This window comes from Hippoglossus hippoglossus, chromosome 10, assembly GCF_009819705.1.
Source record: "Hippoglossus hippoglossus isolate fHipHip1 chromosome 10, fHipHip1.pri, whole genome shotgun sequence".
Lineage (NCBI taxonomy): Eukaryota > Metazoa > Chordata > Actinopteri > Pleuronectiformes > Pleuronectidae > Hippoglossus > Hippoglossus hippoglossus.
The window spans coordinates 13,079,340-13,094,567 of NC_047160.1; the positions used below are offsets into that span (position 1 = coordinate 13,079,340).

At 40.9% G+C, this 15,228-nt stretch overlaps 3 protein-coding genes, 1 long non-coding RNA gene and 2 other non-coding genes across 8 annotated transcripts in view; 5 read left to right on the plus strand and 1 right to left on the minus strand.

Annotated features, from left to right (window-relative positions):
- trpt1 (tRNA phosphotransferase 1) overlaps positions 1-675 on the plus strand; it is a 2,780-nt gene extending 2,105 nt beyond the window's left edge. The window contains exons 5-8 of the mRNA XM_034597829.1: positions 62-118; positions 214-324; positions 409-474; positions 582-675. Coding sequence (XP_034453720.1) covers positions 62-118; positions 214-324; positions 409-431 — 191 coding nt within the window. The 3' untranslated portion in view covers positions 432-474; positions 582-675. The remainder of the gene's footprint in view (positions 1-61; positions 119-213; positions 325-408; positions 475-581) is intronic.
- Positions 1-2,122, plus strand: part of LOC117769150 — a 23,852-nt gene extending 21,730 nt beyond the window's left edge. The window contains exon 3 of the long non-coding RNA XR_004615160.1: positions 1,178-2,122. This is a non-coding gene — a long non-coding RNA (uncharacterized LOC117769150). The remainder of the gene's footprint in view (positions 1-1,177) is intronic.
- On the minus strand, positions 1,657-12,046 carry fermt3b (fermitin family member 3b). Of its 2 annotated transcripts, none has more exons than XM_034597825.1 (15): positions 11,852-12,046; positions 10,596-10,782; positions 9,466-9,699; positions 8,049-8,165; positions 7,276-7,444; positions 6,607-6,709; positions 6,351-6,458; positions 5,840-5,974; positions 5,652-5,698; positions 5,307-5,431; positions 4,810-4,916; positions 4,334-4,555; positions 4,027-4,151; positions 3,413-3,554; positions 1,657-2,793 (listed from the first exon to the last, which is right to left on the minus strand). In XM_034597825.1, exons 2-15 carry the CDS (start codon positions 10,717-10,719, stop codon positions 2,614-2,616), a joined length of 1,938 nt encoding a protein of 645 aa, XP_034453716.1. In that variant the 5' UTR covers positions 10,720-10,782; positions 11,852-12,046; the 3' UTR covers positions 1,657-2,613. The 2 variants fall into 2 exon arrangements, with proteins under 2 accessions (XP_034453716.1, XP_034453715.1); XM_034597824.1 differs by having other exon boundaries at positions 10,596-10,720; positions 11,852-12,045.
- trnaw-cca lies at positions 8,634-8,705 on the plus strand. Its single transcript has one exon. It is a non-coding gene; the product is annotated as a tRNA-Trp (tRNA).
- Positions 10,164-10,235, plus strand: trnaw-cca. The gene has a single exon. It is a non-coding gene; the product is annotated as a tRNA-Trp (tRNA).
- Positions 12,047-13,308: 1,262 nt separating the features above from the next.
- Positions 13,309-15,228, plus strand: part of macrod1 (mono-ADP ribosylhydrolase 1) — a 113,240-nt gene continuing 111,320 nt past the window's right edge. For both annotated transcript variants that reach the window (XM_034597197.1, XM_034597196.1), the window contains exons 1-2: positions 13,309-13,866; positions 14,742-14,840. In XM_034597197.1, coding sequence (XP_034453088.1) covers positions 13,458-13,866; positions 14,742-14,840 — 508 coding nt within the window. In that variant the 5' untranslated portion in view covers positions 13,309-13,457. The remainder of the gene's footprint in view (positions 13,867-14,741; positions 14,841-15,228) is intronic.

Here is a 15,228-nt window from a genome sequence, read left to right on the forward strand (position 1 = left end):
ACGCGTGTCTTCTGGACATTGATAAAACTGGTCCTACAGAGTTATTTCATTTTCCCTCCAGGAATGAGAAGAAACTGTGATCTTGCCGTGTTCATCGACGTCCCAAAGGCTCTCGCTGGTAATTTGAGCCTTTTGACTGTTGCCCAATTCAGTCCACATGTTGAGCCAACAATCTCTCTAACGTGTGTTTTGTATTTATTTGTGACTGTACAGATGGTATTGAGTTCTTCTGGTCAGAAAACGGCGTGTTGCTGACTGCAGGTGACGCAGAGGGAAAACTTCTCCCAAAATACTTTAGCCGAGCCTTAAGACTGAGACCTACACGTAAGAAAAACTATCACATGGATTTTGTTTTGAAGGATTTATGATCTCCTTGTTCACTGAAGTCACTCTGGTCCTGTGTTTCAGAGAGCATCCTGCCACTGCAGTAGCAGCAGCCTGCATCACCTCTGTGTAACCTGGGGGACACACACCTCTCCCCTACCGTTTTCTTCGTCCTGCCCCACCCTGAGCCGCCATGGATCTGGTGGAGTTGGGAGACGTGAGCATGCAGCTGTGGAGGTAAAAACCGTGGTCTCACATCAGGCTTCCTGGAACACTGCTCCGACCAAGAGCGCCAGTGGGAGGAACCAATGTTTTGAATGATTGAGTTAGGTGGGTTCAAAACAATGGTGATGATACTGTAGTGCATGGCGATTTAAAAAGGATGCAGCCAACCAGGGTCATTATTACTAATATTTGTTATAACAGCGAAAACCAAGATGACAATAACAACAACAACAACAAAAAATTACTAATTAAACAATGTATTCAATTATTACAAAGAAGAGTTAGCTGAGACTCTCCATTACATCTGTACAGTAAATACAAAGCAGCTGCTTAGCTTATCATAAAGACAGGTTTATCCTGTTAGCCTGATTCTGTCAATATTTAGTTAACAAAATCCCAGCACCTTTAAATATCACTACTTAACATGTTATATATTGTTTGTTATTTTATACCATGTAAAATCACACCACATATTAAACTGCCCAGTTGTTCCCGTCTGTTTCCAGCGAACATGCTGAATTTCCTCTGCAGTATTTTAACTGAAACTGTAAAAGCAATGAATAAAAGTGCTGTAGGAAAAGGATGATATATATATATCTTTCTTTGAATATAGTAATGATGGTGTCAGTGATTTAAAAATGTAAGAATAGTTAGGAAGGTCTGATTAAAGCTTTGATTGGTGGAACTTTACCGTGTTGATATTGAATATGTGTCCATCCATGAGTGTACAACAGTTTTTAGTGTGAATATGTGCATTACACATGTGTTTATGTAGAGTTCACAGTATCATACATGCATGTTTATTTGGTTCTTAATATGTTCCTGTGTTTTTCTCTCCTGCTCTGATTAGACAGCACTTGACCATTCCTCTCAGTGTTGGCTGTGATCAAGCGTCATAGAAATGCCATCAGTGTGAGGATACTAATTCTTCTGTGGTCACAGGAAGTTCTCACCTGACTGTGCTAGCATCCCTTGGTTGGTTGATGCTTATACTAGTTCCCTTGGTAACACTTGGAAGGAGCATCCTCGGGAATAGGAGAGTCCATTCAGAGTTAATCCTAAATTAAACTAAATTGAAAAACTTGTCATTGAAAGAATCAGGAAAACTGTAGGGAAGCATCTTTATTTTTATATGACAAATTAACCAACTTAAGCTAACAAATGTCACTTTTTACATTTTCCCATTGCCTTGTTAGTGCTAAATAAACTATGGCCCATTTAGACGACCTGGTCAGTCTTACTTAAAAGTTATAAAATATATAACACTGGTCACAAACACACACACACTCTGCCTGCTGGCACCAACAAGCCAACAAACATTTGCATGTGGTTAGTCATGTGACTCTAGGAAAGCAGAGGGTGCAGAAACTGTGGTTTTTATTTAACGGACTAACTTTACTGTGTCTTGTAAGATAAGGACACACAGCATGTGACAGGAGATAATTGATCAAAAGCTTCCTGCGTAACAAATAACAGAAGTTACCACCATATGTCACGACGACCCGGAGTGAAGACGACAGATCATTAAAAGTGGATTCTTGTATTTATTAAAAAAGATCTTTGTTTATCCATATGTTTTTGTGGCAAAGATTGTATTTTTAATTGTTGGCTCTAATAATAATGTGGCACTTCTACGGCATTCATTACTTACAAACGTTTAAGTGATATTATGACTGCAGCGGTGAACAAAGTTTAGTTTTGCATACTGAATAATACTGATTACAAGTCTGAATACTAAAGGGTGAAAAGGAAAAGTAGCTGGTGGCTCATCCAAGTGTTGATGTTACAGCTCCATGAAATTATTTTGTCCCAGTGATGATGAACCAGATGTTTACTCCATCCTGAAGGCAAGTAGAAGTCAGTATGAGGACCACTCGACTTGAACTCATGTGAAGTCCTCCATCCTCTGACGAAAAAACAGTGCGTGTGAATCTAACACTAGATAAAAACATAAGTGAGCTGATAAAGTGGGTTTACACATTAACATATGAGCAGAATATCTCTTTTTGACCCTTTTTTTCTACTCGACTGAATGCAACCTAGAATGCACTGTGTGTTTTCGTTTCAGAGAGCTTCATGGCCTCCGGTCAGCTTGTGAAAGAGTTCCTCATTGAGCGTGTCGCTCTTCTCACGACTGCGTGTTGACATGAAAATGTAGCCTCCAATAAACTCATGAACGATTTTACAGTCAGCAGTCACGCAGCTAAACGCGATGTTGATGTTGCCTTCAAACTCGATGGCCATCTGGAGGGGTCAGATACACACACACACACACACACACACACACACACACACACACACACAAAGAAACAAATGTTAGCTAAAGATAAACGTATAATATGAGGAATGATAATTAGACAGTGAAAAAATACAATGTTGACAATTTATTAGGGGATCTTTTAAAGGAGTAGTGTATCATAGGTTTGTATGTATGTAAAAGTCTGCAGCTCCTCTCCAACACAGAAAACACTGCTCCTGAAGCTCCTGAAACACCTCGTCAGTGGTTCGGCCGATACTTCCGCATCATCGAGGTGTCAAGTGACATCACAATGGCCCACATTCACATTATGCACGCCAGCAGGTAGTCTGGTACGCTCCCTGATAAAGCCAGGTAAAGTAAGAGAGGAGGCTGACATTTCCTACATGCACTGGAAGCAGTTGACCAATCACAACCGAGAGAGTCAGCTGGCCAATCAGAGTAGACTGGGCTTTGGAGTGGAGTCTTAAAGAGACAGACAGAGCCTACCCCAAGTTTTAATTTGGAACCTTAATATGAGAGTAATTGTCTAAAAGTTAAACTCATCCCTGTAAGAATCAAATTCACCAGCACATCACGCAAAAAAAACTGATTACAGAGTCTGACCTGTCGTATGTCCCAGTTGACGTTCCACTGCTTCATGTTGTTGTAACGCCATGTCTTGACCACATCACCCACTCCCAGGTCAATGCGGATTAGACGGTTCGGGGCGATGCCCAGTACCTCGTCTTTTCGGCTACCTTTGAACCTATTGGTCAGAAAATGTCTTTTAGCTTCCTGTTGTTAAATTCTTGCTTTGGATACCATCACTCTTATCAACACTCATGTTTACACCACGACTGTGTCAGGAGCGGGGACTCATGAATGAATGTTCGAAAGTTTCACAATTCATCTACTGAATTGTGTCAAGCGAATAGGTGGTAGTTGCAAATACATCAACAATCTACATTTTAAAGTAATTTTGACAAAAGTTTTAAGGATCTTAGATATTTTTATTGTTTGGCCTTAAACTGTTTACTCTTCTTTTCTGAAAATACCGACAACTTTAATAGTCATTGATATATTTATGCTGTGTATGAGTAAATGTGTATTTACATTTTATGTAATAGGAGGAAATATTTAAAACTATGAAAGTTCTAGTTATCGGACACCATGTTGTGACCAAATAGGATTAAATTGATGAATTCTGAAAAAGCTTCAAAGTAAACTGTAAACGTGACCTGACAACGAAGTATGAGAGACCAAAGTCAGGAAGAGCCTGCCAGATCTGCAGGAAGCGCATCACTGCATCAGTCAGAGAGAGCTGAGCCACGTTCTGGTACGCGTCCAGGATACGAGGGGTCAGCTGGAGGAACAGGCACAGGGTAACGATCAGATGTAAACATATGTTTGCTGCACAAACTGATTAAGTCGATATCCATCCCTGTACTACTGCAGATGTCTAATACAAATAAGAAACCTTGCATCTACAATTTTTTATAATTTTGTGTCTGTGAAGATATTCCTCCTCCTGTGTGGCTGTTGTACCTGTTTGGTTTTGTACTTCTTGTGGTAGCGTGGCGATACCAGACTGTGGGTATTGATGCTTTCATCATTGGCAGGTGCGTTACCGTGGGAACCTGTGTTGGTTTGCTGCATTTCCAGGAAAGAGTGAATGCTCTGTATTTCACTCTGGAAACTGCTGTCGGCGAGACTCTTGCATTTGGAGGCCAGCCGACATGCAGCCATCCACTGAGCATACTGCTGCTTCTGGAGGGCGAGAGGCAAAGACACAGTGTAGAGAGAGAAAGAGAGAGTCAGTGAGTGAGAGGAGAGGTGGAACTGGGGTCAGAGATGTGAGATAGTGAGACAATGACATGAGGTGTTGAAAGAGAGGTGATGGAACTGAGAGGATGTCACATACAGAAACAAGGAGAGGTGTGTGTGTGTGTGTGTGTGTGTGTGTGTGTGTGTGTGTGTGTGTGTGTGTGTGTGTGTGTGTGTGTGTGTGTGTGTGACCTCACGTTTTCACAGCGCAGATAGACCTCGTTCATGCCCTCCGGTGCTGGTATCAGGAGTCTGATTTGGAACTTCTGTGCAGCCACGTTAACGTCTGGCGCCACTTCACACCCTGTGTGCAGAGTCAATATTGAAGTATAAGAAAACTCACATGTGACAGTTATGGGTCAGACATGGAGATGGAATATTGTTGGAACATACAGAGGAGGGAAACTAGGCTATCCACAATATATGGAAGTCAATGCAAATCCTAATAATACCTGCCCAAACTTGTGTGCGTGTGTTTGTGTTGGGATTTACTTGTAAGCATCACTTTATGCTGTAGTACTGTATGTGATCATTTCTGAGCAGTGATGTTTCACAGATCTAAGTAAACAGGATGCTAAACTATGACTGCCAGTTCATCGGCCACTAATTGATACATACTTACTTACAATTATTGCTGACCTGACTTAGCAGGAAATATAATACTAATAAAAAGTGATGATAATTTGTTCATTACCTTTGAGGTTTATCTGTTGGATGGGCTCCCCGATGCTCTCCTCTTTGCTCTTGAAATACGAGATGGATGTATCCTGGAACTTGAACCAGTATTGTTTGTATCCCTTCAGTGTCAGCCTCTTTGGTCTGAAACACAGTCACATGGATAGATTTCACCAAATCACTATTTTTCAAGATGTTACCTGTTCATGTATAAAAGAAATTCAAAAGGAATTGAAAATACAGTTTTTGTTTTTGTCAGTGGATCAAAAGTCAAATATTTGTTAAAGAGCAGATGTTTATCTATGTTTATATCGTCATAAAGATTATTTCATGTGGACCTGAGAGGTTGGAAAATGAATCTCACCTGAATATCTTCAGATAGTCATTGAGTTCTGGTGCAGTCATGGTTTCCTGGAGGAATGGATAAATGATTCACATTTCACTATCTTGTTTCCATGAAGAACAACGTAAACATTATTACCCTTTGAAATCTCTCTTTAAACTCATACTTCAAACAAAAAGAAATAAGAGAGTGAGTCCAAAATGTCTGACCAGCAGATCGGAGGCGGAGCTGCTCTCTCCATCCATCTTGACTTCTAGAGACTGCAGGGCTGTTTCCAGGTCATCCATGGCTGCACTGGAGCTCAACATCGGGGGCTCCGACTGAGACACCTTACTGATGTGGTACTACACGAGTTTCAATGTAAGACAGGAGAGTGACAATCATGTACGAGATGTTAAAATGTGTTGTAGCTTCCTATTTTCATGTAGATTCTAAAATCAGTTTATAAAGGGCGATTTTTTGTAACTTGTCTTCAAGAGTGGAAGAACTTTTACAACTAAGTGTATCTTTAATATTATTGCAACCTTAAATCTGTTATTAAATTTACAAGAATTGGGTGTGTTTTTTTATCCAGTAAGTGACAAGTTATGACTAGTGTCCAGATGAACTTTTCAATTCCTGTAAAATGGGACACTTCAGAGTTTCATAGGGGAATCGTTCACTTCCTATAGAGCAGTTTCCATTTCTGTTGATTACTCCCTCAGCAGCAGAGTTCTCTACCTGCAGAGCTCCAAACAGCATCATCTCCTCCTCGGTGCAGTCGATGTCCTCCAGCAGGATGTTCCAGCGAGCCTGCTCATAAAGTTGGGTCAGACGCACAACATCGTACTGCAGGGACACACGAGAGGAATGAGAGGGTGAAGGTGAAAAAACGGTTATACTGTCACTGTACTGTACACAAAAAGACATACTGTTTTAACACACACACACACACACACACACACACACACACACACACACACACACACACACACACCTTGGGTTCTATGTCATAGAAGGCAAAGTATTTGAAGCGAAGCCAGAGTCGATCATTTTCTCGGATGCCCTGCTGCATAAGACAATGGGATGAGTCCAACCACCTGAGAAAAAAAATAAGTTTACATGTGAAATATATCAATATATGTATATATTTTTTATATTTTGGCGAATGCCAAGTACAGGACAAGTACCACAATTCCTGAGATCTACTGTTTATCTATTTTTTCCATTTCATTTTTCACTTTAAACTTAAGAAAGACAGTTGGAAGAAAAGAGTGAAAAAAAGAATGGGCAGACAGCAGTAGTAGTAGTATCTTTATCAACCAAGACTGGCACAACTGAAAAGTTCTCTGTCCTTGTTAATAACATCTTTGCTTTTTTCAAAGTACAAGTCAAAATATGAGCTGTGAAAGAGGCTTGAGTCAGTGAATTAGTATGACAACACTTCTCGTCAATTACAGGTCAGAACTGTGACTCCTTAGATTCAGACTCTTTTAGAGCGACAGGAGGCCTGAAGCAAAACTTTGTATATAACCTATGATATACAGTATTAGACTGTGGGGCTGTAGAGCTTTAACCTGGTTTGTTCTTGTCTTAAAAGCCACAGCTCCTCACTATGTTCATAAGTTTAGTTGGTTTTAGCACACGTGTATGTGTATAGACATACCTGCCATTGATATGGGCCTTGTCTACCACGCTGGCTGGGCGGTACTGCTTGGCTATGACTTCTGGGGCGGGGAGAGGCTGAGTAACCGACAGCATCTTGTAGATGGCCTCCATCTGAGGTGAGTCAGCAAAGTGAGCTGGCATGCCGTTGTACAGACAAGGCCGGGACACTGCAAATGAGGAGTGAGTAGGAAGGTTACAGTAATTAAAAATATATAAATAAAATCTGACCTCCCCAATTAATGTCTCAGTTTTTACTGTAAAACCGACAATAGCTGATTAAGAAAAAAGAAACAGATGAAAACTGCTGCTATGGTGTATTTTCAATCAAACTTTATTTGTATGGCACCTTTCAGACAGGCACCACGAAGTAGATTTAAAAAGTCTGTTTGTATAAAAGCTCCTGAGGACAAACTATCTCAGCCTGGAGCATCCCCCAGTGTCTTCTCAGAGGCAGAACAGACTCAAATCAAGATCTTTCAGTGATTATTGTTCCTACCTTAGGTGCCACTCATATGTTGAAAAAAGTTAAAAGGTTATTTTTATCAGTTTCTCTATTGATGGCACAGATACAAAGAGATTCCATTAAGGAAAAATGAAAAGGTGAAATTGGCCGTAGTAAATCAATCATTGATCTTTTGAAACTAGATATTACATATTCTGCATCTACTGCATAAACATTTTAGAAATTTCAAGCTTTTACATAAATTCTATCAGAGACACCCCTTCTCGCATGTGTGCATGTCAGGCACACAGAGTGTATGAGGTGTGTACCTGAGGAGAGGGGCACCTCGGTCAGGTCGTAGATCTCCTCTGCTGAGTCTTTGTCTTTCTTCTTCTTTTTCTCCTCTACAGGCCGAAGGAGGGAGAACTCCTCAGGGTGACGGATGTCTGTAGAGGTAACAGAGAGGAAATAGAGATTTGATTTAATTAGCAGAGTTTGTCTCAGCTGTAATACAATGGTCTGATTCCAGGTCAGAAGAATGTGTGTGTGTGTGCGTGTGTTAAACTAAGCGGGGAACACGTTTTTCAACTTCTTCTTCTAAACGACTGTAAATACAGTACAACACTGTGGTACAGACGTAAAAACCTATGCTACAAAGGGTATTGAAACCTGCAAAGTATAAAACTCAAAATCTCCGAATTGCTCCGCTGCTCAGATTATTCTTTACAATTATGTTTACAAATTACACAACCGATTTCATACGATCACAGATCAGTTTTGTTCTCAATCCTCAGTGAGTCCAAAATATGTATATTTACTGTATCTCCAGATCTAACGGCTTTTCAATACTCCTAACGCTACCACGGATGAGTGGTTTATTACATGTGTTGTTGACAAATAGAATTACGTCATGCGACTCTGTGGCGCAACGGTAGCGCGTCTGACTCCAGATCAGAAGGTTGCGTGTTCAAATCACGTCAGGGTCAGTTTAAATTTTTTTGACATTATTGTTAAGTGCCGCAAGCCATTTGATACTGTTACAAAAAGTAAGGGTAAAATATTCTATTCTTTCTTTATCGTGATCAACAATTAGATTCAAGAGTCACATATTCAAAAGAGGTTCTAACCCTAACCCACTGACAGTAATGACAAAACCCCTAGATTGAAACCACTGTGAATAATAGGCTGATTGAGTCTTTATGTATTGAGTTATATTTCATTCACAAGAGAGTTTACAGAGATTTATTTCTGTGTCTGTTCCTCCTCTCAGTGCTCTAACTACCTGCTTCATGGTAAATTTGATAGAAATCAGAGCTTTGTTAAGCTGTACCCCAGCTCCCTCTAAGCTGCTTTTCTACTGACAGATTTCATTATTTCCCCTCAGTCTGCTGCTTTTCAACAACCTTTCCAGTCGGTTGCTACCTCCAGGGGATTTCTGGTGAGGAATCGAGACCAAGAAGTGCCACAATTAGACTAAATGAAAGCACGAAGCAGATGGTGGAGGACTTGTTTTCAGTCAATGGTGTGTGTGTGTGTGTGTGTGTGTGTGTGTGTGTGTGTGTGTGTGTGTGTTGTTACATTCAAATTAGACTGCAACATATTAATGAGACACTTTTAGACATTCTGATTAATTAGGTCGTGAACAGCTACTGAGCAGAAGAAGAATGAAAAAGAACTGAGGGAATAGTTAAATTACTCAAACAAACAAACAAACAAAGACACAAAGAAAGAAACGAATGGACTCACTGAGCATCCTGCAGATGCCCATCACGGTCTGGAAGACGGGGCTGGAGAAGCAGGCGTGGAGCCTCAGGGTGATGCCGTTGGGCAGACCCAGCTTCAGGGGCTTGTGCTGGGGCATGAAAAGCAGGCGAGCATCAGCATGGATGCCGTATTTCTCCAGAGTCCAGGCCGTCCTCAGCAGCCACCGCTGCTTCTGGTCCCACCACAGGGCATGGTCCGACCAATCCCGCTGGATCTCTGCAGAGGACACACACAGAACAAATGTCACTAAAGACTGAGGCTGAGTTAACATTCATTTGTTTCAAGCACTCAAAACATTAAAGTGACAACGAGAGGAAAACTATTAATTGATATCGTATACGTTCTATGTAGCCTTGTGTTACTGTTCATTTCAGTAGGAACAATCCATTTTATGTGACTGCATGTGATGCATGTTTTTCACATGAAACCGCAGCTTCAGTGGACAGTACACACAGGTATTTAATTACTTATATTAATTATGGTTCTGTTCTGTTCAATTATAGAGGCTTAAATTAATATTATCAGTAACATAGGTTTTTACCTTCTGTTTTATGTCAAAATGGCTGCTGTGAAAAACGTTTATCAAAACTACATATTTAAACAGTTGTAGCAATAATTGAGAATGAGCAGTGAGTATTTGTACTGGTCATTTGATAAGGACCTCAAAGTCATCTGTCAGAGACTCTGTGGCGCAACGGTAGCGCGTCTGACTCCAGATCAGAAGGTTGCGTGTTCAAATCACGTCAGGGTCACATGCTCTGAGCAATTTCAGAGTTTTCTTTGGACTGGGTATAGACCATTATATTGTGAGTTTGTGCCTTTGATGCACCAAGCACAAGAAATGTAGTGATAACTTAAATAATGGACTATTAATAAATTGATGATTAGAATAATATAGTCACTGAGCTCCTTGCTAATCTTTTCTTTTGTCCTAATTTTCTCACAGGAAATCCCAAAAGGGACATTTCAGTGTCATAGCAGCCACCTGACTTAAACCCCCCAAAAGACATACAAGAGATTGCAAATGAAGGCTATGTACAAAGAAATTAAATTTTATTTGAGAGATTGAGAGAAAGACTGAGACAATCGGCGTCAGACAGACAGTGACCTACGTGTCTTTTCCACCAGCTTGAGGATGACCCCTCCGACGTGGAGTTCAGAGGTCACGCTGAGGTTGACAGGTGGGGCATCGGGCCCCAGGTCCTCCACTGTGACTGCCAGGTCCCACGCTGCCATACTGGGAGAGAGAGAGAGGAAGAAAGAGGGAGAGAAAGAGAGAGTGGAATGAAGGAGACAGGTCTGACAGAGCGGAGTAGACAGATACCAGGAGAGGAGAGGAAAGCAGCAGAGACAAACATGGAGAGAAAGAAGCTCGAGATTTAGTCAAACTGAAAACAAGTTGTTAAAAAACGGCTGGTCAGAAAGGGATTTTTAAATGTTTGATAAATGTGATTCATCCAGTATGTAAAAAAGATGAACAAGACAGATCTTATTGAATGATATCAAAATACAACAGCCATTTTACTACCAACACCATCTCTTCATGTGAGGTATTCAAATTTGTCAGATGTTTCTTCATGGAAATTTTTTATATTTTAATCATTATTGTCCTATCTGTATGTCAGTAGTGAGAAGTTATACACTTTAATCTGTGAACAAATTGTTAACATGTTTAAAAGTATGAAAAAAGATAATAACGTATGTCAAAAATGTGAAAGACATTTTCAAAGAGGGTAAAACTGCTGTGAAAAGGTGAATTTCACATCCTGTAAGAAAAGCACGAGAGAACTAAATATTAAACTTATTATATGAGACAAAGAAAACTTGCATATTATATTACAGGCTTCAATATCACATGTTACGGAGTAACACGAACACACACGCATACACAAACCTTATGACCTTATACTGACATGTCCAGTTTAAAGAGCACTTCCTTTTTCTTCTTCGAACTATCGCCATGGACGCACACTTCCGCTTTCTGACGCTCCCACAGTGTGATGTTCATCTAGAGCTGAAACAGTTACTGCGTGTGTTTGAGAGTGAGTCCAATTCAGAGATATTACAGTTGATGTGTTAATTCCTCATGTTATTGTATTTTCAAAGAGTAGTATCACAAACGATGCGATGGCAATGAATAGATGTTGGGTCTGCACCACTCCTCACCTCTATTAGAGGCCTATACTTACTTTACATTTATCTGAGTGGGTTCCGATGTGAAATCAGTGCACCAGTTTCATTGTATTATATAAAGCAACGTGACCTTGTAAGAGACATTTGTGATACAAAAGCCTCACATGTAACACCCCCTAACTTTCTCTGTCACTCATGCTGTCACACACACAATCTCACAGTAGAAAAACATTACCTTCAGTCTCCTCCGTTCAAGGTTTTGAGAGAAGAAAAGTGGAGGGACCCCTGTGCCTCTGCCAGATCTCTGAAGAAGTTTCCCACGTTTTCTGTAAAAGTTTTGTGTAGGAGTTGTCGCGTCTCTCGGGTTGGGCTGTGGTCTGTGCAGCTACATCTGGGGTGCCTTTGTCACTTCTGTCAAGAAAAGCTTGTTCCTTTTTTTTGTCAGTTTCCGCCAGGCGGAAATGTGAAACAGGCTCAATTTCTGACTGACAGGCAGTGTGAACTTACTCATATCAGGCAATGTGCATGTGCATATTCCTACAGAATATGTGGAGGAGATGTTAAATGACAGACAATACACAGTATCACTCTCTTCCATTTGTCTCAGATAGCAAGCACACACACAACTCATGGTAGACCACAGATCCCGTTTGGAGTTTTGCAAGATTAGCAATAAGTAGTCTTAGGATATGTGTTATTCCCTCTGCCAAGGAAGTTATGTTTTCATCTGCATTTGTTGTATGTTTGTTTGTTAGCAGGATTATGCAAAAATATTTTACCCCCAGTTTGAAATAAAGGGATAATGTGTTTGTAGCAAAACTTTTCATTGGGCACTGTCCACTGGGAATCTCCTGTACATTGTGTGTGCAGCAAATCCAGATAATTATGTTAACCTGATTAGAGTTGACTGGTTGAGGGAAACAATCCTTCAATCGAATATTGATTTCATCTTCCCTGAACTACAAACATGGACACACTCTACTGATATTCAGTTGCACGAACCGCTAGGGGGCGACAAAATGAAGGATAATAGGCGAAACATAATGTTGCCTTTAGGGACCGTTTTTATATTGTGCAGATTGGGCTGAAGGAGAGAAACACAGTCAAACAGTGTGAGGAGACAACTATACTACTGCATCCTACTGCAATATGATGTGTGAAAGTCATTAGACAGATCGTCCTGATATGTAATTATTTTAAACTGAAAAAAATACACGAGTATATGAGTATATTTCCGGTATTTATTTTAACGTTTGTTAAAGCCCTGCTTCCTTCCCTATAAATATTCTGTAGATGGTATTTCAATAAAATAAAAGACACATTTAAAATGTATATAAAGTTTAAGAAACGTTTCTACATCGGTAAAATAATTATATACATATAATACTTTTTGCCATGATTATAATATTTCCGTAATTTATGAAGGAGGCCTCAGCGTTGTTTCGTTGGCCTCGGCTCTCTCATGTCATCTGACTGAGGGGACGGACTGTGTGGAATAAAAAATAAAAGTAGCATTGGTCACACTGTTACATTTAATTTTCTCTGGTAATAATATAAACGTATACAAAACTGCATTATACATAATGTTAACACCTATTTACACGTTTTAAAATGAGTATATTGAGTGACAGTTAACTGGCACCCCTCCTCGTGTAGATGGTACATTCCACACGGTTTGCGGCCAAAACAAAAATGGCACATGGAAGCTGCCTGTCAGACGTGCAGTGAAACGTCCGGTGCGGGGCTAGAACCGAAAACGAAACCTAACCGTGTGGCCGACATCAGTCTCCGATGAAGCTTCAGTAACTCGACACGGTGTCACAGCCCCCCCGGTGTCTAACATGGCGCTGCAAATATCAGCTCTACTTTCACATGTCCGAGCCCTCCCCCGCTGCCCCGGCTCCCTGCCCCGTGTCCGTGCCGACTTCCAGAGAGCCGCGGCCAAGTTCAAACACACAGCGGCTCCAGGAAGCCCCCGGTCGGGATGGAAGCCAGCAACAAGTCCTCCCCGCGGCCATATTAACGCTGCCCTCCGAGCAGAGAAGTTCTCCACAGCAGCAGCGGCCGCTCTTTGGAAGTCCAGTCTGGGCAACGGGGGGAGGAGAGGCTGGCTGGGTAAGGTCGCCCTCGGTGCGGCCGTTGGAGTGAGCACAGTCGCGCTGGTCCGGTCTCTCCACACCGGGACCCTGTCCGCCATGCCCGTCAAAGTTAACCTGAACTCCGCGGAGGGAGACTGGAAGGAGACCAAGGGTGAGACTGAGCCACGAAACCCGAGAAGATTCACATTTAACAGAGCTGCACCTGCCACTGGTTGACAGATATACACAGTTTACACTAAACTGAAACTACCAGCCCCATGCATGTGAGATGGATGATGATGATGATGAGTACAATTATCTAAGAGCTTATAGTTGTACAAACATGTCACCTGAAGGAGTAAAATTAGTTTTAATACTTTGTCTTCTGTAATTCATGTATCAGAGTCGAGTTAGTTCACAAGATACCGCACAGTACTACACGACACTATAATATAATTTAATTTATTCATTTATAAAGGGCCTATTCTATGGTAAACAAAACAACAATTCATACAATTTTGATGAAACACACTAGTGAAAACATCACTACTATTATTTATATTCAATTTCTGCCAATAGATCCTTTTCACCTAAATCTTACACACTGGACCTTTTTAAGGTTAAATAATGAAAACATGTCAACATATCAGTAACATTTTAAAGTATTTTTATGACATTCTCTTGACGTAAAAAAGTGGAGAGTTTGAGGAATATTGGTTGTGAATTCACAAATACATTGACTCGTTTATGACAGTCCATTGGCAGCACGTGGAGCAATCCCCTCGCGCCTATGTCCTGTTAAAACATCCAGAATGTTTTTGCTGTCCTCAGCTGGCAGGCAGAATTCACCATTAACTCGGTAGATCCTGCTTTTGCTATGCCCTGAGATACCAGAATAAGGTGAAAATATTTGTATGTATTGTTGAGTTTTGTACAAACATGCACACACACTCACGGGGTGAAAATAATACCCAGCTTATGGCTATGTCCATGCACAGGGTAACAAATATCTCGCTATCTGGTCTCTATCTTCATTATATACCTCAGATGTCTTGCTGTCTCTGTCGGTGAAGGACCGGCGTAAGCACTACAGGACGTCTAACTTTGTGCCATTGGACGACATCCCAGTGTGGACCCCCACTGCAGGTCAGAAACCCAACATCAGTCAAAGTCACTGTCTTGTTCACTCAGGACTGGGGACCTGTGGGGGGTGAAACTCTCTGGAAGAGAAGTAAAGACATGTGTACAAGTGTTATTTGGCATTTGGCCTCATTACGTCGAAGAACTTATACAATTCTACACCAAGAGCATCTCAAGAAATTATGATCAACACAGAGACTTTGAAGCACCTTGTATTCAATATGTAATATAAATGTTTATGCATAAATAGTTTATAGTGCATAGTGTACGTGTTGTGTAAACTCCTTTCACTGTACAATACAGCAGATATTTGATTCATGATTTTGCTGTCCAAGTTGCTCTGATGTCAGCTATTGTTATGCGAAGGCTAGTTGGTCTCAATTTAGCCATTACA

Excerpts from the sequence above, each read along its gene's own strand:
- fermt3b (XM_034597825.1), bottom strand. The coding sequence starts at position 10,719 with ATGGCAGCGTGGGACCTGGCAGTCACAGTGGAGGACCTGGGGCCCGAT. Across the intron at positions 5,975-6,350 it reads TGCTGTTTGGAGCTCTGCAG|TACCACATCAGTAAGGTGTC; the intron begins GTAGAGAACTCT and ends AAACTCGTGTAG. Across the intron at positions 4,152-4,333 it reads AGAAGTACAAAACCAAACAG|CTGACCCCTCGTATCCTGGA; the intron begins GTACAACAGCCA and ends CTGTTCCTCCAG.